The 24,215-nt window shown below is 41.8% G+C and overlaps 1 protein-coding gene and 1 long non-coding RNA gene across 12 annotated transcripts in view; one reads left to right on the forward strand and one right to left on the reverse strand.

The window, feature by feature from the left end:
• The window catches only part of SRPK2 (SRSF protein kinase 2), a 229,370-nt gene that overhangs the window by 55,446 nt on the left and 149,709 nt on the right, over positions 1–24,215 (reverse strand). For 8 of the 11 annotated variants that reach the window (XM_040644358.1, XM_040644357.1, XM_040644356.1 and 5 more), the window contains one exon: positions 19,543–19,694. The exons of 1 other annotated variant lie outside the window; for it this stretch is intronic. In XM_040644358.1, coding sequence (XP_040500292.1) covers positions 19,543–19,694 — 152 coding nt within the window. Of the gene's footprint in view, positions 1–14,001; positions 14,224–19,458; positions 19,695–24,215 lie in introns of those variants that run through there. 2 more of the 11 variants (XM_040644360.1, XM_040644359.1) reach the window with 2 other exon arrangements.
• Positions 7,682–22,046, forward strand: LOC103674646. The gene is made up of 3 exons (XR_571692.2): positions 7,682–7,786; positions 18,268–18,323; positions 21,891–22,046. It is a non-coding gene; the product is annotated as an uncharacterized LOC103674646 (long non-coding RNA).

Here is a 24,215-nt window from a genome sequence, read left to right on the forward strand (position 1 = left end):
CCATGTAATTGTGGGTTTATTCCTGGGTTTTCTATCCTGTTCCCTTGATCTGTGTGTCTGTTCTTGTTCTAGTACCATACTGTTTTGATCACTACAAAGCTTTGTAATGTAACTTGAAATCTAGAATTGTGATGCCTCCACCTGTTTCTCTTTTTAAAGTTTGCTTTGGCTATTCAGGGTCTTTTGTGGTTCCATACAAATTTTACAATTGTTTGTTCTCGTTCTGTGATTTTGATAGGGCCTGCATTAATCTGTAGATTGCTTTGGGTAGTATAGACATTTTAACAATAATTTTCTTTCCATCCATGAGCATGCACCGTCATTCCATTTCTTTGTGTCGTGTTCAATTTCTTTCATCAATGTTTTGTAGTTTTCAGTGTCCAGGCCTTTCACCTGTTTGGTTAAGTTTACTCCTAGGTATTTTATAATTTTGGGTGCAATCATAAATGGGATTGTTTTCTTAATTTCTCTTTCCCTGTTTCATTACGGGTGAATACAAATGCAACAGACTGCCCGCACACTGATTTTGTATCCTGCAGCTTCACTGAACTTATCAGTTCTAACAGTTTTTTGATGGAATCCTTTGGGTTATCTATCATATCACGTCATCTGCAAACAGTGAAAGTTTTACTTCTTCCTTACTCGTCTGGATGCCTTTTATTTCCTTTTGTTGTCTGACTGCTGTGGCTAGGACTTCCAGAATGAATAAAAGTGGTGAAAGTGGGGTTGCCTGGGTGGCTCAGCTGGTTGAGCATCTGACTCCTGGCTTTGGCTCAGGTCGTGATCTTGGGGTCAGGAGGCTGAGTCCCACGAAGGGTTCCATGCTCAGCGTGGAGTCTGCTTGAGATTCTTTCCCTCACTCTCTGCGCTCCATTCCCCACCAATGACTCACAAACGTGCTCTGTCAAATAAATAAATAAAACCTTTCTTAAAAAAAAATTTATTTGACAGAGAGCGAGCACAGGCAGGTAGAGCGAGAGAGGGAGAAGCAGGCTCCCCACTAAGCAGGGAGCCCAATGCGGGGCTCGATCCTAGGACCCTGGGATCACAACCCAAGCTGAAGTCAGACACTTAGCCAACTGAGCCGTCCAGGTGCCTCTAAATAAATAAAATCTTAAAAAAAGAAGAAAAAGTGGTGAGAGTGGACTTTGTTGTCCTGTTCCTGACTTTAGGGGAAAAGCTCTCAATTTTTCCCCATTGAGTGTGATATTTGCCGTGTGTTTTTCATATATGGCCTTTATTATGTTGAGGTATGTTCCCTGTAAACCTAGTTTGTTAGGGGTTTTTATCATGAATGAATTTTATACTTTGCAAATGCTTTTTTTGCATCTACTGAAAGATCATATGCTTTTTATACTTTCTTTTATGATGTATCACATTGATTAAAGAAACTCATCTTTTTATCAGTGGTTTATCCAAACATTAAAATATACTTATAAAAGAATCCAGATTTTCAAAATTAAAGTTTAATGTCATTTCCCAAGAGATGAGAGTGTGGCTTATCATCATGTCATAAAAACTGTGGCTTCCATCCTGGGGCTCTCCCCGCTCTCTGCTGAGCTAGCTGCCTTGTTGTGAGCAGCCCTGTACAGACGCACATGTGGCAAGTAACCGAAGCCTCCAGTCAACAGCAGTGAGGCACTGAGACCTGCCAACAACCACCAAAATGATCAGGGAAGCAGATTTTTTGGGCAAGTCAAGCCTACAGGTCACTGTAGCCCCAGCTTGACTATAATCTCATGAGAGAACCTGGTCCCAAACCAACCAAATTTCTGCACAGCTTTTGAATACAGACATTGGTAGCCTTTGTTGCAGACTATCTTTCAAAGGTTTCCAAGGTGAATGACGTTGGAAAATAGACATACTGTCTCCCACTGGAGAAGGGGGCACACTGGTTTGCTGTGCAGTATAAGTATCTCCCCCCAGTAACAAAGGTTGGGCAGGTTTGGTTGCATACCCATAAAGATTAGATTCCTAAGCTTGAAGGTCCTCGGCTTTGATACACAGGCACAGCGTGTGGAGCGCCCACCTGGGCTTTCCTCCACATGGCCCTCGTGGGACGGAGGGTAGGAACCAGTATGGACACGAGCACACGCTGCTTGTCGTGCTGTGAGTAATAAAACCCTCTGTTTCTGACTCAGGAGTCTCACGTCTTCTGCAAGCATCTATGAAACTGGCTGGCTAACTTATCAGCTTGCAGGAAGAATAAAATCTCACAAATGCCTTGGTTCATGATAGATTTATCTTTAGCACCATGAAAAAGCACTCTTGTTTAGAGTGACTAGTTTGTTTTCATCTTATGAAAACTGTCAGTCTCACAACCACTGCATTTCCTTCCTTGCTTTGATGACTAAGAAACCCAGAGGAAAATCTACAACACTGTTAAATTGTACAGATATCTATTTATAAATCTTCATGTATTAGCCTTAATGTGACTTTTTTCTATAATTTCTTCATCTATTTGCCTATTATATTCTATGTACTTTACGTGTAAAATGTCTCAAGAATGTAAAGTGTTAGGATACAATTAACAGCTACTTATCATTCAGGATAAGCTCAAACAAGGCCCTCTTCTTGGAAACATTTCCTGATCTTCCCGGCTGAGGAAAAGCTCCTGTCCTGTACTTACGTACCTCTATAATGTCTCAGTATGCTCTGTTACAAAGAAGAATATTTTAATTATTCATTTTCTCATTTGTCTTTCCCAGGAGATTTTATTTTAAAGATTCTATTTTTTTAAGTAATCTCTACACCCAGCATAGGGCTTAATTCAAAACCCTAAGATTAAGAGTTGCACACTCCACCAAATGAGACAGCCAAGTGTCCCTTTTCCAGGAGATTTTAAACACTACAAGGAGAAAGACAGTATCCCTAACGCATAGTACCTGGATCACAGCAGGCAAACTAATAAATACATGAGAGAGAAAGCAGAGAACACAAGAGACACAGATGGGAGGGAGGTTGGTTCTCTGCTCCTTGGTGTGAAGGAGAAACTAAAAAGGCTTTACCAGTTTAAGATGTGGGCTAACGTTAAATTCTGAGTTAATATTACACTATAACAGAAAAAGAGAGGAAGGCCCAGAAAGAAAAAGAGATAGCAAGAGGAAAATTACAACAGCAGGAAGGCATGTTCACAATAAAATAAATACTTCTGTTTGCTGCTAAGAAGAAAACAAGAAAAGCACGTTGGGATCAGACTATGAAGAGCCTTGAGAATTGTTCAAGTTCAGACTTTCATTATTAATATTGTGAACAAAATTTAGTAATACAGTGTATCCTTAGAAGATTTCCCTTTATTTCTCTTATGACCAGATGGGGAACTAGTAAACTAATAATTCAAATGTATCCCAAGTAATATCATATAAAAATACCACTAAGAGAATTGTGTGGTGGAAAAATTATACTTTTTATACTACAAAATTAAAAGGTACAGTACTTAAGACAAATTGGTAAGAAGGAAATTGAGCTGTGATAATATTTATAAGATCCTGAACACAGCCATCATGGGATTATAAACATTTAAGGGTTAAAGTCCACTAATAGCTCCATATATTTACAAAGCTGGAATGTGATTCTAGACAAAAATCAAACAGAGTAAGGATTTCATCTGCTTTTATGATCAATAACTAGGTTTCTTGTCACTTTAGTGCTATGATTTTGTAGCTACAGCAAAATTTTTCTAAAATATAGTGATGTTGACATTTCCACTTTGCTAGAAAAGACCCTCAAGGGGCATCTGACTGGCTTGTGAGGTTGTGAGTTCAAGCCCCACGCTGGGTGTATTGATTACTTAAAAATAAAATCTTAAAAAAAAAAAAAAAAAAAAAAGGAATGACAGAGCCCACAGTGGACGTGCAAATCCCACGGTGGGGCGTGGCCAACTCTCAAAGCCTAAATCTCTACAGTCTGTAGTCTGGAACACTCCAGAATCATTTCTTAATCCAGCAAGAATGGTTTAGACACAGTATTCTATAAATGCACCTTGGAGGTAGCAAGTCCTTAAAATGCACAGGAGTTAACATCAGATTATAAATGGTTAATAGATGTTTCCAAGAGACCAAGTACAGAGATTCACTTTGTAATCTGGGTCACAAACTTTTTTCTCACACATACACATACAACAAGGGTGCAATTTCACTAAAAATATATTGTACACACCAATAACCCACAAATCTCAGAATTCACAGCTAAAGAGAGTTCACAGACACATCCCGTATCCATGACCAGTACTTTCCACTGTTTCTTACATACACAGCTCCAGACACAGACATTTATCTCTTCACTATCTTTAATAGGAGAATCTAAATCATCGCTCTATTAAATATGTGGTTACAAAATTTACCCTTAAATTGAAAAATACAGTCGACAGAAAGTAAACACTCATTCTTTAAAGTCCTTTTGAGTGTCTAGTTAATACACCTACTTAATAGTATGCTGTAAGATAAATACTCTAGAGGACTGATAGAGGAGTAATTTTTCGGGTATAATTTTGTCATTTAATGAAATCAGTCTTTATGTCTATCCCTCTGCATTAATTTTGGTTGTTTACAGTTCTTTCTTTTTTTAAAACAGCTTTCTCAGAGAAAAATACTCCCTCAAGACTTGCACGTACCTAACAATTTACGTGGGACCTTTATAACTGAAGGTCAATGTGACTGGATACAAAATACTTGGCTCAGAATTTCTTTCCTTCAGTATGTCAGATGCATTACGCTATTGTCTTTTGGTCTACAACGCTGATGTACAAAAGTCTGATCACAATCTGATTTTCCTCTGATAAGACATGTGGTCTTTCTGCCTAAAAATTTCATTACTACATCAAGCAGATTAAGGCTGCAGTGTTTATCGGAATTTTATGATTTTTCTAGCTTTTATATCTTATGTCTTGTTCTTAGCCTTCCCTTACTTGCTTTGTGGGCAAAGGAAGAGTAAATAGATACTATTTGAAATTCTGAAAGGGCATTTTCTCCCCTTTTAGTAAACATGAGCTTTAGTACAAGAACTTGGACATTATTCAGATGTACTCAAAGATTCTGGGCTCATTTCTTGGTTCTTAATTATGTTCTGGATAAGTTCAAATATAATACATTAGAATATGAACTGGGGAAACAATTGCTTTTGGAATGAGAAAGTCTTATTGGGGTAAAAGCAGAATTCAGAAATCAGAAGACAGGAAAAAATACTGAGATTTCTTTCAGTAACTAAGAAACTTTTCAAGCAAAAGTACGCTGAAAGCAGTTCCCTGGCTATTTGAAACCAAAGCCCATAATTATATGCAGTCAGATTATCAATACGTAACTGAAAGATTACACTCCTTCAAGAAGTCAAGGCCCACTGTTATTTTTGTCTCCTCCTGACCATAAGAGAGCAAGGAGATACCAAAGCGCACAGCAAGGTCGGACTCCACCACACGACTGTAGGCGTCTTCCCAAGCAGATGTTATATCTCACAAAAAATGAAGAATATATACATTGTGAATAATCCAAATTCTCAATTATTCTCAAGAAATTTTAAAAATGGGGAAAAGAACATAGTTCTTAGATTCAAAGCACTACAAATGCAGGAAGTAAAAGGTCTTCAACATATATATGGAAAACAGAACTTACTTTTGAGCCTCAATCTCAAACCCTATCTAGTTTTATAATCCAAAAGCAATGAATGCTTCCTAGTTTAATCATCACGAGAAAGCCTAACTCATGTACCAACTTGTGCATGCTCCTATATGAGGCACTCGACACAGCAACTTAGATACAGTTAGTGGGCTTCAGGCTTAGGACTTATAGTCTATGTCAAACAAAAAGAGTATTAAATGAATTTATGCTCTAAGAAAAGTAGTTAAATGATTACGCCAAAAAATAAATCTAGCTAAACATACATGGAAGGCTGCAATGTTCTTTCATTAAGTTCTTGTGACCTTCTTCCAACAAATCATCTTCTCCAAAAAAGGACACAAGACAATCTTCCAAACCACTTGCTCTTCTAGAACCCCGAAGTTGTATCATCAAGAAACGCACTCTACTTGTCTTCCTTGTGGATCTGACTGGCTTCCAAAATGCTCCTAGCCAAAAGAATGCAGCACGAGTGACTGCGTGATTTCTGAGGCTAGGTTGTAAAAGGCAACACAGCTCTCACTTTGAAAGGTGGATGTCTGCTTTTGGAACTCTGAGTCACCAGGTAAGAAATCTGACTACTCTGAGGCTGCCATGCTGTGAGGAAGCCAAGCCACATGGAGGTGTTCCAGTTGGCAGTTCCAGTCTTCCAATCCTCTGTCCCAGCAGCCAGATACATGAGTAAGTAAGCTTCCAGATGATTCTAGTCCCCAGCCCATCGAGTTACTTCAAGCCTTTGAGATGTCTCAGCTGAAGCCACAGACATCATGAGGCAGAGGCAAACCATACTAGTTTTGCCCTTTCTAAATTCCTGATCCATAAAATCATAAGCGAAATTAAAAGTTGGCATAAGGCTGCCAATAGTAACCAGTCACTATTCTGCTCGCCACAACAGCTATGTAAAACCTCCCTATTCTGCAAGAAAGATGTGACCTCAACCTCTCCAAGACTACTATCTCCAAAATTCAATAGTCCTTCAGAAAATAAAAATCAGGGGCACCCGGATGGCTCAGTTAGAAAAACCTGAGACTCTTGATCTCAGGGTTATGAGTTTGAGCCCCATGATGGGTGTAGAGATTACTTAAAAGTAAAATCTTTTTAAAAAATCAGTATCAAAATCACAATGAGATTCTACTTCAGTACCACCAGCATGGCTAAGAAAGAATAAGTATTGGCAAGGATATGGAAAACCTGTAAACGTCATACACTGCTGGTGGGAATACACAGTGATGAGTAGCTTCTTCAGAAAAAGAGTCTGGCAATTCCTCAAGATACTTTACATGGAGTTACAATATGACCCAAAAACAATTCCACTCCTAGGCATACCCAAGAAAATGAAAACAGGCCCCCTTAAACACTCATATACAAATACACACACACACACACACACAGAGTAGCATATTAATAGTCAAAAAAATTAGAAACCAAATGTAAATCAACTGATAGACAAACAAAATGTAATATATCTCAACCACAGAATATTACAGTATAAAAAGGTATAAGGTAATAACACATGCTACAACATGGATCAAAGTTAAAAAGATGCTAAGTACGCCAGCTAAAAAAGACTACATACCGTAGGACTCTATTTACATGAAATGTCCAGAATAAGCAAATTCATAGAGAAAGAAAGCAGATTAGTGGTTGCCAAGGACTAGGAAGAAATGGGATGAGGACTGACTGCTAATGAACATTTTTCTTTTTTGGAGTGATGAAAATGTTCTGGAATTAGTGCTAATAGTTGCCCAATCCGTAAATATACTGAAAACCAATGAACTGTAGCCTTTAGAGTGGCTAGTTTTATGTAAGTATTCCCCCGTTTCCCGTAGTTTCAGTTGGCATGGTCAGCTGCATTCTGGAAGCAGGTGATCCTCCTCCTGGCGTATCACCAGAAGGGCAACAATAGCCTAACACGAGGTCACAATGTCTACATCACTTCCCTCACTTAATCTCATCTAGCAGGCATTTGTTTAAAAGAGATTTTATTTATTTATTTGACAGAGACAGCACAAGCAGGGGGAGAAGGAGAGGGAGAAGCAGACTCCCACTGAGCAGGGAGCCTGACACGGGGCTCGACGCCAGGACCCCGGGATCATGACCGGAGCTGAAGGCAGACGCTTAACCGACTGAGCCACCGAGGCGTTTTGTCATCTCACATCACCACAAAAACAAGAAGGGTGAGTACAGAACAGTAAGACATTCTGAGAGAGAGAGAGACCACATAACTTTTACTACAGTATATTATTATAATTGTTCTATTTTATTATTGTTGTTAATCTCTTCACTGTGCCTAATTTATTTATAACTTAAACTTCATCACAAGCATGTATGTATAGGAAGAAACCTGTATCTCTGGGCTTTGCTACTACGTGCAGCTTCAGGCATTCAGGGCGGTACTGGAACATCACTGTAGTGGACTGGGGTGAGGGAGCTATTGTAATCAATACAGAAAACGGCATGAGGGGAAAAAAAAACAGCAAGTTTTCAAGTACTGCTAGTCAATACAAAGTAGAAAAAAGAAGAAAAAAAACTTCAACAAAATTTAAAACTCCTTTACTTCATTTCAATCTTCAATTCTACGTTGAAACAGGATCCAGTACAGATAAGTACGAAAATCATTCTACCCAATGCATTCTACGATCCAGAATATCAGTGCTAAGAAGGAGAGGGATCTGGATAAGAACTCTTAATTAAGAATACAGTTCTTTTTTATAATAGCCTCAAGAGAGAAATAAAAAAATACAGGCAACTCTATTGTAAACTTCGAAGTTGCTAAGAGACGAGACTGTAATCGTTCCCACTACAAAAAGGAAATAATTATGGGACATGACAGAAGTGTTATCTAGCACTAAGGTGGCAATCATAGTACAATACATCAATGCCTCAAATCAACACCTTAATGACACAATGTACATCTACACTTACAAAATGTTGTATGTCGATTATATCTTAGTAAAAATAAATTTGAAAAAAGAGAAAAATTATTTTAAAACTTGTCTCATTACTAGGTTCTGTTTGTAAATGTTTTTAAAATCCTAATTTAGGTCCCAAATAACAATCAAACATGCTTGGGGCCCACCGAGAGAACTGGTAGACAGCCCCAAAGAGCCAGAGTGTTTCAGTTTTGGCCAAAGAAGGAAGGTGTGGAGTGAGGCGGCGCAGGCACCGCTGTGCAGACCCCTGCTGGACGAAGCAGAGGCAGAGGAGGCATTTGGGCTGGGCTCTGGCACCAAGCACAGCGGGGACAGCCCCGGCAGCGTGGCCAAAAGCAATCTTTCAGCGGGTACCGTCAGCACCCGGGGCAGCGAAGAGCAGGGAGGAAGCCCACGGCAGACAGCACGTGGTGGCTCTGGCCCAGATGCCGTGCCACCCACCTCTGAGGATGTGCAGACCCAAAAAAGGGCCAATGATGCCGGGGACTGACAGGAACCACGGACATTTACAAGGCAATTAAGACCCTTCTACCCCCAAAAATGGAAAATTCCAGTTACACAACTGAATACATACAGGATTTTTTGATTAAAACTAACAGAGCTGCTGTCTGCTCAGTTCCTCAATCTGCTCCATGTCAAGCTGAACCCCAATCTCTGGCTGCTCTCCGACCTCCCTGACTGCTCTGTTCCTCTCAACTTGTTCTTTCTCCTCCTGTATTCCACTGGATCTCCCGAAGGCCTGTCAGTGAACAGCCTTCTGCATCTTTATTCACTTAACACCTCTGACAGGATTTGTTTTCCTAACAAATCTGTAGTGCCTGTGTAACGTCTGGGAATGGTCCACAAGAACACCTCCACTTCTCAGAGAACTGCAGAGCTGAGGCACCCCAAAGACCTCACCGCGGACACCAACTCAAGTGCGCAGATCCACACACAAGCTCAGCTTCGACAGCTGATCATCTGTAAGAAGAACTCACAGAACTCCCCAAAGGCCGCTATTCTCATGAGCACATTTTACTACAAACATAAGGGCCACAGATTACAGGCAATCAAGGGAAGAGATGTAGGGGCAGGATCGAGAAGGGTCCCAAATGCAGAGCATCCAGGAGTCCTCTTTCCATGGAGTTAAATCAAGACTTGGACACTTAACCAACAGAGGCACCCAGGCGCCCCTGGGCAGTGTTAAATTCTTTACGACACCATTTGCTAGCTGCTCTTCTGAGCCCCAGGTTCCTATTTCTAGCTGTCTTTTTGTTATCTACACCAGTTTCTTTAAACTAAATGAATAAAGTCAAACTCAAAATTTCCCCAGACCAACTGTGATTTCCCTGTTCCTGTTAATAGTGCCAAATCCACTTCTTTCCAATAAGGAATTGAGGCAGTTCATAAAACCACAATAAAAGGTACAAAATTAGAAGGAAATTGGGGCAAAGAAAAAATAGCCCAGAAAAAAAAAATAAAATAGAATAATGCTGCAGTGAAGTTAGGACACAGAATGCAATGCTGGAAATTCTTGCTCACTTGTTAACAGGAGGGCTGCACATTTGGCTCTGAGTTCTTTAATAGCCAAATAACATCCTAAACAAAGAAGAAATGGCAAGCAGATTCAAAATTCACAGAGTCCTTTTAAAAAAAATGATGTCCAGGGGCGCCTGGGTGGCACAGCGGTTAAGTGTCTGCCTTTGGCTCAGGGCGTGATCCCGGCGATCTGGGATCGAGCCCCACATCAGGCTCCTCTGCTATGAGCCTGCTTCTTCCTCTCCCACACCCCCTGCTTGTGTTCCCTCTCTCGCTGGCTGTCTCTCTCTGTCAAATAAATAAATAAAATCTTAAAAAAAAAAAAATGATGCCCAGAATGCACTGCTCTTCTTCCAGTCGCCCCACAGTTCAAGACCTGGAAGGTTTTCATTGCTGTCCTCTATATTCAGTCTTTTGACAAACACAGAGATGCTTCCTCCGTGATGCTGCTTCCTTTTCTGACCTCTCCATTGTATGTATCTTCTCTCTCTAATCATTCAAGATTTACAAATTAATCTTTCTTAACTACAGCCATTCCCTGTTCAAAATCTACAACGGTTCCTAAGTTTTTCTTTTTTAAACACCTTTTTTTCTATTTACAAAGAAGTGTACACTTAGTACAGAAAATCAAGAAAAATTCAGACGAAGAGGTAACACACACACACACACACACACACACACACACACACACACACACACACACACCAGAAATCCTATAAACCCACATATAACTAGGTACGGCAACCATTTTTAAAACTGAGGTAAAATTGGGACGTCTGGGTGGCTCAGTCAGTTAAGCATCTGCCTTCGGCTCGGGTCATGATCCCAGGGTTCTGGGATCAAGTCCCACATCAGGCTCCTTGTTCAGTGAGGGGCATGCTTCTCCCTCTGCCTGCTACTCCCCCACTTGTGCTCTCTCTCTCTCATCCTCTCTGACAAAAATAATAATAAATAAATAGATAAATAAATAAAGGTAAAATTTACTTACAATGGAAGTCAAACATCTTATGTACACAATTCCCTGATATTTGACAAACGTTTACACCCTAATCAATATAAAGAATATTTCTTCAAAACCTCACGAAACTTATGTTTGCTCTCTCAGTCACGTTCTTTGTCAGCTATCCATGTAACCAATATTTTCCCCTAGTCTGAGGCTGGTCTTTTCATTTTTACAAGTACCTTTTAATCTGCAAATATTTTTTATTTTGATGAAATCAAATTTATTAATTTTTATTTTGTAGTTAATACTTCCTGCATACTAAGAAGTCTTCCCTTACTGCAAGTTTGTGAAGATATCCTCCTACTTTTTTTCTTTTTATAAGCTTTATACTTTTAGCTTTACTTAAATCTATGATCCATCACAGCCTGTAAAGAGAGCTAAAAAGTATCTACACATTTACTGTAAGATCAGAAACAATAAACGATGTCCACTCTTACCACTTGTATTCAACCTCAGGCAGGGAACAAGGAAGCAAGAAAGAGAAATAAAATGCATAAAGAATGCTGAGGAAAACAAGTATCTGCATGATACTTGTGATACGATAAATGACCCGTGCGCAGAAAATCCCAAGAAATCTATATACACACACGAACTATTCTGTGTTCCTTCAAGTTTTGTTTTCAATATACATTAGTAACTGGTGTTTTAACTTACTTCATGTACAGATTTCTTATCCTCATCTTTGTCCTCTACACAATGCTCCCAAACTCCTCTTCAACCTAATCTACGCATCAGCGTTCAGCTTGCCATGGGCGAGGAAAACAAGGGGCCTCAGCGCTTCCCAGAAACGCCAGTCCCAGCCTCCAGGGCTTAGTCAGAGAAAGTGTCTTGTAACAATTGTGTCCAATGATTCTCCAGCGGTAAGGCCCCCTTTACATTTTCTAGGAAGTCTTTTACCTCTAACCAAATACGTCAAACCTCTAAAAGCTCTCACCAATCTTTTCTTTCTTAACCACACAGTAAAGGTGAAAAAGGCTATTTAAGGAGCTTCTCGATGTGGTCTCCTCAGTCACTATACAACAAGCCACACATTACTCTACTAGGTGCCAGGGATGGACTGCGAAGGCAAGGCCGGCGGAAGGCTCTGGTGCTGACTGGCTTCTGTTTACACTAGCAGCAAAGCCACGCGCCCACAAACTCCTGGAGAGTGGGGGCTGGTTTCCAATTCACCTTTATAGCCCCTGAAGTAGAACACTCTACACAGCGTAAGGCTCAGAGAATTGAACCGTCATGCTAACTAACGCTTAGTGATCGACAACCCTCGGCAGTGGCGACCTGCGGCATCAGCAGGCCTATCGGGTGTCAGACTCTCCTCAGTCCCCACGAAAGAAATGTACTGAGGACTTCTTTTTTTTTTTTTTTTTTTAAAGATTTTATTTATTTATTTGACAGAGATAGAGACAGCCAGCGAGAGAGGGAACACAAGCAGGGGGAGTGGGAGAGGAAGAAGCAGGCTCGCAGCAGAGGAGCCTGATGTGGGGCTCGATCCCATAACGCCGGGATCACGCCCTGAGCCGAAGGCAGACGCCTAACCGCTGTGCCACCCAGGCGCCCCCGTACTGAGGACTTCTGTAATTAACTCAGGAGCCTCTCTTACTTTGCTCACATAGGTAAGCAGAGTTTCTTTTTAAGGCTTCAGGTAAACCAAATTAAACCAAATAATTTTTAAAACATATGCAAACATGGTAAGATTAAGTATGTGCACAGCATTAGTGGTTTTAAGGAAAATAACCGAGTGAATAAAGGTGATCTTTTTTATACCCCCCCCCAAAAAAGGAAAAAAGCAAACTAAAGACTACACTTCTATGAAATACAAGCTGTACGACATTGGTTTCTAAGGCAACCCTCTGTAAGGTGTACTGCTTTCTTATTTTGAGAAAAGCTGAAGCTATAATAGTCCCAAGGCATAGACTGTCGAGAGAAACAAGGACAATGAGAACGAATAACCACCAACATTAAATTTTTAGAGTTATTAAAGTTCAGCCAGTCTAAACTGTTCATAGATGGAAAGGCCATTTGTGTGTAAAAAAGTCATCAGACATTTTTCTAGTGTGTGAGTATTTATATTGTTTATCCTATGTTTTGAAGAAAATATTCCTAAGTTTCAAAAGAAACAAACTGGATGCCACTCAAACGAGGATAATAAGTAAGACCTCTGGAGCATTACGGATAATTTTAAAAAGATCTAGGGAAGAAATGAAAGATCTGTATTCTGACTCGTGGCCCCTTCACGGCATGTCAACCTCCTCACTCTTGACATGCCTTCTGAGACACACAGGAAACATCAGTGTCGTTTGTCCCTTAGCTGTAACTAAACACTAGAGACAATTCCTTCATCCAACCAAAAATATTTATTGCACTGTGGAGAGTACAAATGCAGTGGGGTTGACAGAATACACAGCCCTTGGCCACAGGGAATCTTCCAGACTGAGGAGGAGATCACAAATGAACACAAAAAGAAATGTGTAATCCCCACCCTGGTGACTGCTGGGGGGTGGGAGGTCGTGGCAGCTGCTCTTGTGAGGGGCAGAGGGAGGGGCCTAATGAAGATGCGACTAAGGGTTCAAAGAAGGCCTTTCTGAGGAAATGACGCATGCTCACCAAGTCAGACCACAAGTGTTGAAATTGATGTCTCCAGAAACAATACAGGTGATGAAACTGTACAAGGTGCCAACTTACTGAAGAACGACTTAGGGGAGCCAACCAAACCGGGATCTCCAAGGAGGAGGTGCAGGCAGGATGATCTAACAAAACAAGGTTCCAACTGTCACCACTGACCAGTCCTCGTGGCAAATATGTGCTGAGGGTTGGAAAAACGTTTAGACACAAGGTAGTTCGAAGCAGTTAACGCCCCTTCCACAGCGCCTCAGTCACCTCGAATGAGTGAACGGAAGCCCCCTCTTTGTGCTGGCTTTGGAGTTTAGAGGCATGCACATACCTTAGCCAAGCCTGACGAGGCTCTGAAACACGTGGGTGTCCGGGTCGGCCTCGCTGGGATCCCAGGTCAGGAGTTCCAGCCCAGCCCAGGAGCGGCCAGCAGCCACCCCTGAACATTCTGAGACAGGCGGTGCCGAGTCACACTCTGAAGACCCACCTAGCACTGCAATCTCCCCACAGGACGAGGTTCTACTCTGGCGAAGAGGCTTTATGCTCAAACTCACGAACCGCGTGCACATTGAGCAAGGGCCTCACGGAAGTGTCTGCTCATTGGCTCACCCTGTGCCTGACCTTTGTTATCTCCCGGGCTTGGAAGGAGGAATCTGAACAAACTGCCCAGTCTCACCCGAGACAACTGACCAGAGGTGACATCACAATGAGACAGGGAGAGAGAGGCCATGTGACACAGCTCTCCCTCCAGAGGCCAAGGCAACAAGCCCGGCACGGCGAGGCAGCGAAGACCCCACGGGGGCCGCACGAAGGGCACCAGCATGAAAGCACAGGTGGGAACAAACCTGGGAGGAGAATGAAGGAACAAGGACAGGACAGAAGAAAATAAAATTCACATTTCTTAAGCACCTTCTACGTACCAGGGAATATGGCACATACTTCGTTTATCTGTTACATTTTCATCCTTATAAAATCTTACGTGGTACGATGTGGTTGTATATTATACCACAGAGAGAGAGATCCTCTATCACAGATGAAGGAGCTGACACCTGGAGGGAAAGGAGCTTGTCTGAGGACACAGAACTGGGAAGCCGGATTTTGACCCCAGGACTCAGACACAAAAGTCCATAGTCCTCCTGGGTCTGGTGGGAGAAGAAAAGTAAGATGAGTGGGAACAAGCTGGCTATGAAGAAAGAGAATGCACAGCCAAGTAGAAAGGAGCAATGAAGAATGCTTAAGCAATATTAGAACTTTAAATAGTGGCCTTTGTGCTCAAGTAGCTGAGGTTTCCTATGTTTTCCAAAGGGGAAAGACTTGTTAAGAGATAAAAAGGAACCAGGAGGGCAGAGACCCAGAGGCTTACCACAGCTCTTGTGGGGTGCTGAGAGTCCAGGTGACTCTGCTCACTCGGCCCTCAACGTACCTGTTTCCTAAGGTGAACAAATACTTCTTTTGTGAAGAGATAAAACAGGTAGTGTGTTTTGTTGTTGGTGTTTTATTTTACTTTGTGGATACTAAGATGTGGTTGGGAGGGCAGAGGTTTTCTAGAAATGGAGTCAAAGAAAACAGAAGGGACAGAAGACAGACAAGACACCTCCCCACACTAAGTAAAACCCACCCCTAAACTGCAAAAGCCATCCCTCCCTATCCCCCTGCCCGAAAAATTCAGTCCAGTCGTGAGACAGGGTGGGGCAGCAAAGGCTTTCTGAGCGCAGGCTAGGTAAGAGCAGAGGGGAGAGATGCCCTTCACCGCAGTGACAGCGGCCGGTGATTCATCAAATAATTGAATGTAATGAGGATAATGAGAGCCTACCCTCTTACTGTCCAAGAAAGAAAGAAAGAAATCCAGAAATCCAGAAAGGGAGAAAACTGGGCTGAATGCCCTGGTATTATAGATATCTGGTTAAATTCACGTATTTTAATATATGCAGAAGTAAAAATAGAAATAAGCATAAATACATAAACATAAAAGGTGTGTCTATCTCTAACCCTATGTATCCCTAACCCTATGCTAAGAGATCTACAAGCACTGACACCCGAACAATGATAATCACATCCAATGCCCAGATCTTGTTTTCTAAAAATCCTATCCCCCACTAAAAGGAACCAGGGATCCTTGTAGAAAAGACTGGATTCCAGGCTGTAGGGAAAATACAAGATGAGCCTGGAACAATTTACTGTACTTGAAAGTAAGTGTTCAAAGAATGACAAGGACATCTAGAAAGGGCAAAGAATCAACCTGAAGGAACTCCTAATGGCCAAACGTGGGATAAGCCAAGCATCAAAACAAATAAGGAGAGGAACTGATTAGAACTCACTGAATAAAAGGGAAATTCGTGAATGAGTCCATCTGAGATAGCTAGAAAGACAAGACAGGGACATGGATGGAAGGAATGGGTGGGAGACAGGAAGAGAAAGACAGGAGAGAGAGAAGGAAATACACTCACTGACAAGGGGCTACGGATAGTCTCAAAGAAGTAGCTCTCAACAGACTATTTATTACCAGGGGGAAAAGACTAACTTCACAGTACAGATTATCTGGCAGACACCACCCCGAACAAAGTGACTGACATCAACTGTAATGGTATAAAACAAAACCATGCACTACCTGATAAAATAAGGTGCTAAGAGAACACTTCTCACAGAGCAACACTTTTTTGTTTTTTGGGTTTTTTTGAAAATTTTATTCATTTACTGGACAGAGCGATAGAACACAAGCAGGGAGAGCAGCAGAGGGAGAGGGAGAAGCAGGCTCCCCGCTGAGCAGGGAGCCCTCCGCTCTATCCCAGGACCCCGGGAGCATGGCCCAAGCCAAAGACAGACGCCTAACTGACTGAGCCACCCAGGCGCCCCACAACACTTTTTTGATATTCCAAATTAAGAAACATTGGGGGGGGGGGGACACCTGGCTGGCTTAGTCGGGAGAACATGCCACTCTTATTCTCAGGGTTATGAGTTAGAGCCCCACCTTGGGGATAGAGATTACTTTAAAAAAACAAACAAAATCTACAAAATAGAACAGTTTACCAAATTAAGAAACATTATACAAAATAATTGGCCTACAATCTTCAAAAATGTCAGTCATGAAAGACAAGAAAAGACTAAGGAACTGTTCCAGATTAAAGAAAGAAGTGTTAACAAAGAAAAAAGCAAGCCCAACAAGTCATCTGCCCCCCAACATGACAAACCAAGACTTAATTATAGTTTCAACCTACCCCAGGAATGTGACCTTTTAAAAGTCAACCAGAAGTTTCCTGATAAGCACAAGTGAGGTAATCTCCATGATAAAAATCCTGCCCCTCTCTCCCCGTCAAAGGAAGATGTCCTGGCATGAAATAATCCTTTCTGTTGCTAGTAACTCCAAGCCTCACTCTCTTTCCCAAAGAAAGCTCTCATTTTTCACAACTCCGAGGAGTGTCTCCACTTGCTGGATACAGACGTCTGATTCATGAAATGCTTAATATAAATAAAGCCAATTAGATCTCCAGATCTTCTCGGTTGAATTTTGTTTTTTAACACAAGAAAACAAAATGTAACATGATTCTAAGAAGGACTGGTCTCATATTAAGGACAATATTGGCAACTGGCAAAACCTGAATGGAGTCTGAGGAAAGAATGGCAGAACTACTACAATGTTAACTTCTTGATCTTGATGGTTGCATTGTACTTACAAAAAAGAATGTACCTGATTGTGGGCAAAATACACTAAATAACTCAGGAGTGAATAAGCAACATGTTGGAAACTTAAACTCTATTCATGGCTGGAGGGTGGGAGTGGGGCACAGTTCTTGTCCCAGACATTCCCATTCAGTTCCAGACTCCCTGGATGTATTTACGTCGGTTACCTTAGACAAAGAGTTCTGATCTATATACAAAATTCACAGAGTAAAGCATCTGTTACGTGTAATGCTGACTAGAAGCACAAGTGACTTACCAAAGTCAGGAATTAGAGAGAGAGAGAGGGAACGAACCTCGTGTATCTCATATGCTTTAGTGAGGCTGACTTCAATACTCTAAGACGTTTAGAGTTCAGTAAATGTTACCTAAAATCAGCCCTGACTATGAAATCCTTCATTCACAGCCCTGTATTTCGGTCTGAGGTGTCCGCTGTGCGGATCTACGAGATAATAAAGGGATAAATTAGAGTTCTGGTTACATCTCCTGACCCACATACTGAAGAGCCAGATGTGAGGCCAAGGGTTCTCATTCCAGCATGGTGGAGTCCATGTGCTAAAAAGAAATGTTCCTACAGAACCACCCTAATGCTTTGGCCTCACAGCAGTAAAATCGAAAGACAACTGTCCGCATCTCCTTTTCAAACAACTTCATTTCTGAACCAAGAAATGCAGAGTAGGAGGGAGGATATAAAACCTCTTCTTTTCACCTTTCCACAGACTCTGTTATATTCCATATTAGATGGCAAAGACCTCTGGGGTCATAATCACTCCTCATAAAAATGCTGAAGATCTACATTCCTTTTTCTAAAGAAAACAGATTCCATGTGTAGAAACCCATACCTATGGAACAATCAGGTTAGAGTGGAAGATTAGTTGTTAAACTTTTACAGCAGAACATAATTTTCTCTTCCTCTTAATAGGTGACTAAAGAGTACAATGTATCATAACCAATACACGAATGGCCTGCGATCACTAGGTAAGTTCATCCAGACACTCCAGAGCCAGGGATTCATTAATGCTGTATGGCCTGTACAGGCATCCATCTTCTGCCATCTGTCATTACTCTGTACAGAATCTGATTTACATTTAACTTAATCTGTAGCAAATCAGTGTTTCATCAAATGTTCAGAAGCTCAGACTACCAGACTGTGATAATTTTCTACCAGAGAGAGTGAAACTACAGATGAGTAAGTTAAGTAAAAAGAGGAGTCAAATGGACACAGCAACTTCCCTTTCTCCTGCATTCTCAGAGTCCAGTCTACACCAAGTATAGAGTCTGCATCACGCTGTTCTGAAAACTGATCAAACAACACGCTTGCCTTTTAGGAGTTTAACTCTGTGTTCCTGATCTTTAGAAAGCATCAATACAGGAACACTTCGCTTGAGTAATTTTTTTTTTTAAGATTTTATTTATTTGCCAGAGACAGAGAGAGAGAGAGAACTCGCGCGGGCACAAGCAGGGGGAGCTGCAGGCAGAGGGAGAAGCAGGCTCCCTGCTGAGCGAGGAGCCAGATGCGAGACTCAATCCCTAGGACCCCAGGATCATGAACTGAGCCGAAGGCAGACACTTAACCGACTGAGCCACCCAGGCGCCCCTCACTTAAGTAATTTCTGTGTATTCTGTGAAATCACAGCTAAAAACCTAATCCACTGTGTCACACAATGGCAGAACCCACAGAATGTCTTTTTCGTTAAGCACAATGCCAGGAAAAAGTCTGTTTCTGTAAACAAATGAGCAGGCTCTCTTTCCATGGACAATGAGTACTATGTAATTCAATGCCATACAGAGAAAGGGCTAGTTCCTTGTTAGTCTCAGCAGCCTGAAAACTTAAAGTCAAATGTCTTGCACGCCAGTTAAACTGGTTCGCCTCAGGAGCCTAGTAACTTCAAGTCTCTAGGCTCTCCTTAGATGGTTTATCGTGTTTTTATCTTTAATTGTTGTTTAATACTACGTTTAATTCTATTAGATTTAAATCCTCTGGGAAGTACTCAGAGTATGTACGTACATATGTATGTATTTTCTACCTCTTATAGTTTTTCCTTCTGATATCGCTTACATTTTTGGGTAGCATTCTATATTTAACGACCTAGAACTTTAAAATGATACTGACACTAAGAGGTTAGTAAGGACCAAGCGATCTGCATCAGCAACTCCCCTGACAAACGCCTGTGGCCCAGAGGCAGCAAGGCGTCACCTTTGCAGTAGTCGGCAGGGTCCTCCTGCTCCTCATCGTCAGATCCGAGGATCTCCTCCTCTGGCTCCGGGGGCGTGGGGTCCGGCAGAGGCGGCGGGGGCGGCGGAGGCGGCGGTGGAGGAACTAAGGGAGCTTTCTGCTGAGGCTCCGGCCTGAAACAGTGGAAGGAAAATTCCTATTTACTCAGAAGTCAGTCTTGCATTATGGACACACATGAGAGTTTCTTAACACAAGAGAAAAATAAAACTTGTCACACACTAAGAAGAAATGTTGATTAATGTCACTTTGTCACTTTAGCTGAATTCAAGTAATGTTTCAACATACCGGTCAGGAGGAAAAATTATACTTTGCAGACACATTTTCACTCAGAGATTCAGTATTTCCTAAGTCCTGACAAGATTATGAAATATAAGTGAAACAGAAAGAGCATTCACCCTGCCCCCCATGATACACAGCCTTATTAGTTAGAACACATCCCACAGAGATTATAAAAAGACAGATGAAAGCAGCCCTGAACTTAAAAAAGGTCTTATTTTCCATTATTTTAAAATTAAATCCTATAAAAATAGTAAGAATGTATGGTTCCTAAAAGCTGACTAATATATGCTACAGCTGATGTACAGTTATTTTCATTAAGGAATTCACTTATCTATCAACCTGGCTTATCAAGAACACTGTCCCCAAACTGGAAATTAAACAAAGAAAACACCCACTGTCAGTCAAACACAGATACAGTCCATACATTAATGCCAGGTTTGCAAGGTTTGCAAAATGGTCATTTCTAATTGTCACATAACAGCTCAATGATGATTAAGCATGCCCTTTTTACAAAAGATAAGAAAACCTGTAATGCAAAAATAAAAATTTTTTTAACCTTGAGAGATTACAGATATAAACCTTTCATGCACCTAGAAACTCAAGAGCATATTGAATACATTTGCTTAAGTACGTAAAGCGTTCATAATGCAATTCTATAAAATCAAGCTTTCACTTACTATAAAATTTAACTGCTATTTCTAACCATGCTCTTCTGGGGAAACTTGAACCTAAGGTCACAACGTAGGCGCTAGAAGCACATCTCTCCCTCCAGCTAAGACAAGCCGCCCTAGCAATGGGCAACCACTGCTCTCGCTGAGCTGGCCAGAGCTGTGTGGGTAGGAAATGGGGAGGTACAGACACCCGCAGAAGCTAACTCTATGTTCCCCAGAGAGAGTTCAGTAGGTGAGCAGGGAGTCTCTAGTCTGGGGAGCGAGGGGAATCCCACAGCACTAATAGGGTAGACAAATGCTCTTGTTTTTGGCCTGCCCAGTATTCATGTTCCCCTTCTAAAAGCACCCCTTGAGACACCGCTACTCTCTGCACAATGGAAGGCTGGCTTGAGATCCGCTCTCCTCACGTGGTACAGCTGAGGCCACAGAGAGCCATGGCTCACTCGAGAGCCCTGGTGCCTTCAGGTCAGCGGTCACAGGGGGGCAAGTTCATCTGCAGCGGCTCGTGAGAGGCAGGGCCAGCAGAGCTGCCCTGATCGCTGCCCCTTTCTAAGCCGGACCTCTAAATTCTTGCCACATCTAAGATCCCCCGAATAGCATTTACTGTATTGCCTTTAGCCTAGGTTAGCTACAGTTCATTTATGTGGTCGCTCCCAAAACTCAAACTGCCACAAGCAACGAAGGGGGGCAGAGGTGGAAGGCAGCGGAAACGCCAGCAGTCACGAGGAAGGGGTAGGGATCCTTGAAGGCCAACACCGGCAAGAAAGGACTACCTTTGGCAGAACAACTAATGAATGCTTATGAGCTGTAAATGACTTGCATTGATTTCTACTTGCTCGAATCTATGAAGACTCAGTTACAGCCCTCGGGGTGACAGACCTTAGGAGCGTGGTGGTGATCATATTCTGAGTTAACCACTGCTCATGACGGAGCGCTGCAAGGGAAGAGTCACAACCGAACACCCACATCACCGCCAGAATATGTCCAAAAATACATCCAACAGACCTTATGCAAGTGGGATCATCTTTCTGGCAGCCTTGCAAATGCTCCTTCTCTTTTTAACATATGTGCTCTGCCTGCAAGTAGAACGGTACCGGACCAAAGAGAGGTCCGAGGAAGGGGAGGCAGGAGAGGGCTGCGCCCGTCTCACGGCTTCTCCAGAGCGAAGAAGGGAAGGTTAGCAGGAAGTACGTTAGGCGACCCATTCAGCCGTCAGGGCTGTGAGCAAAATCTACCCCGCTGATCAATATGCTCAATCAGAAATGCTTTGAAAATTAGCTATTTCTTCCTTAGAGATTTTATAGGAATAAACGAGGAGATTCTTCATATTTAAAAGAAAACATGTTCTATTGCCTACAGAAACTGTGGAACAACTAATGAAAAGAACAGAACTGGAGGCTCTTGTTCTACCAGTGCCAGGCACCGCTGTGCTCTGCACGTCTCACATCTGGGCCAGGTACTTCGCTGGAGCAGGGGCTGTTTTGTGCTCTGCAGGATGTTATCAGTAGCCCTGGCCTCAAGCCACTAATGTCAGTAACATCCCATCCCCCACCCCCAGCTGTGACCATCGAAACTACTCCAGACCTCGACAACTCCCCGACAACTCCCCCGGGGACAAAGTCATGCCCATTTGAGATCCACTGCTCTCACAGTATTTTCTGTATTTAGCTTCATCTCTATGAAGTAGATTGTGTCTGTGATAAGGGAAAAGAAATTCTAATTTTCATGGGCCCATTTGCTCTCCTTTCACAGACTCAAATACCTGCATCACAATGTGTTTCTTTTAATTATTCTTTATCCATTTGGTGAGCTGCCCACATTGCTTGACAAAACTCTCAGACTCTCTGGTCTCAATGAACAGGCACCTCCCGTCCCTCCAGTGAGGACCACATTGAACAGGCAGGCAGAGAGCTCCCCCAAAGCCCATCAGTTCTCTCAGATTAAAGGGATGAGTCAGGTACCTTGAAGTATAAAGGAAGTTGAGTAATGCTGAGGTAATACTTCAACTGGCTATCATATCACAGCATCTAGGACTATGTTGTCTAATCAGTAGCTGCTGGCCACATGCGGGTACTTGAAATGTGACTAATGCAAATCAAGATAAGTGTAAAAATACATCCTGGATTTCCAAGATTTCATACAAAAAATGTAAAATATTTTATTAATAATTTTATATTTATTACATGTTAAAACAATATTTGGGATATAATGAAATGTATTAAAATTAAACTCACCTGATTCTTTTTACTTTTTTTTAATGTGGCTACTAGAACACTTTGAATTACAAATGAGGATCACATGGTATTTCTCCAGGACAGCACTACTCTCGACCCTTCGGATCACTAACACTAGAGGACACACTCCTGGTCACCCAGTAAGTGCTGATTTTTCTTTTTCTTTTTCTTTTTTTTTTTAAATATTGTATTTATTTATTTGAGAGAAAGAGAGAGAGAGAAAACAAGTGGGGGAAGGGGCAGAGGGAGAAGCAGACTCATTGAGCAGGGAGCCCGATGTGGGGCTCCATCCCAGGACACTGGGATCATGACCTGAGCTGAAGGCAGACACTTAACTGAATGAGCCACCCAGGAGCCCTGTGATTTTTTCTAAGGCTTCTCCTGGTAACCTGCCTCACATCAATTATCACCAGCTATTAAATCACCCAACTCATCATAGTAAGGCTCAGAACAATGTTACTGTCCCAATCATAGTTCTTTTTCACCCCATCCATCCTTGTTACTGCTCACCACACAGGAGAAACAGGTAAATTTGCCTTAGGGCAGCTGTATGGACGAGGCCACACCATGTTGAAGGCTGCCTTCTTCACAGCGGCTTCCGGTGGCTTCCACAGCATTACAAAGCCTGGTTAAATCTCAACTATTTAACAGATCCAGAGGTAGCAGTGTGTATCACCAAATACATACTCATGAAATATATCAACAGATTTAAAAAAAAATATTTTTATCAGTCCTGATGAAAACCATCAAGAAGTTATTTCTAATAAGAATTACTAGAAGCACTGAAGAAGCCGTGCAGGGAACTCAAATATTCTCACCAGGGCACCAGCACGATTAAAGGGTGAAAGAACAGTCTTTCCAAAAAAATGGTACTTGGGAAAATGGTCATCTGTATGAAGAAAAAGAAGCTGTAACTCTACCTCACACATACATAAATATTAATTCAAAATGAAGCGAAGACTTAAATGAAGGAGCTAAACCTATAAAACTGGGAGGAAAAAAAAATACAAGTAAATCTTTATTACCCTAGGCTAGGCAACATTTCTTAGATGTAACACTAAAAGCATATGCAATAAAAGAAAAAAAGATAAAGTGGACTTGATCAAAATTAAGAACTTTTGTGTTTCAAAGGGCACCATCAAAAAAGTCAAACCAGGGGCACCTGGGTGGCTCAGTGGTTAAGCATCTGCCTTTGGCTCGGGTCACAATCCCAGGGTCCTTGGACCGAGCCCCACATTGGGCTCCCTGCTCGGTGAGTCTGCTTCTCCCCCTGCCTGCCGCTCCCCCCTACTTGTGCTCTGTCAAATAAATAAATAAAATCTTTAAAAAAAAAAAAAAAAAGGTAAAACCAGTCCACAGAATGGACGAAAATATCTGCAAATCATACAAGATAAGGATATTGTACCTAGAATATAAAAAGAACTCAGGGCACCTGGGTGGCACACTTGGT

This window comes from Ursus maritimus, unplaced genomic scaffold (genome assembly GCF_017311325.1).
Source record: "Ursus maritimus isolate PB19 unplaced genomic scaffold, ASM1731132v1 scaffold_3, whole genome shotgun sequence".
Lineage (NCBI taxonomy): Eukaryota > Metazoa > Chordata > Mammalia > Carnivora > Ursidae > Ursus > Ursus maritimus.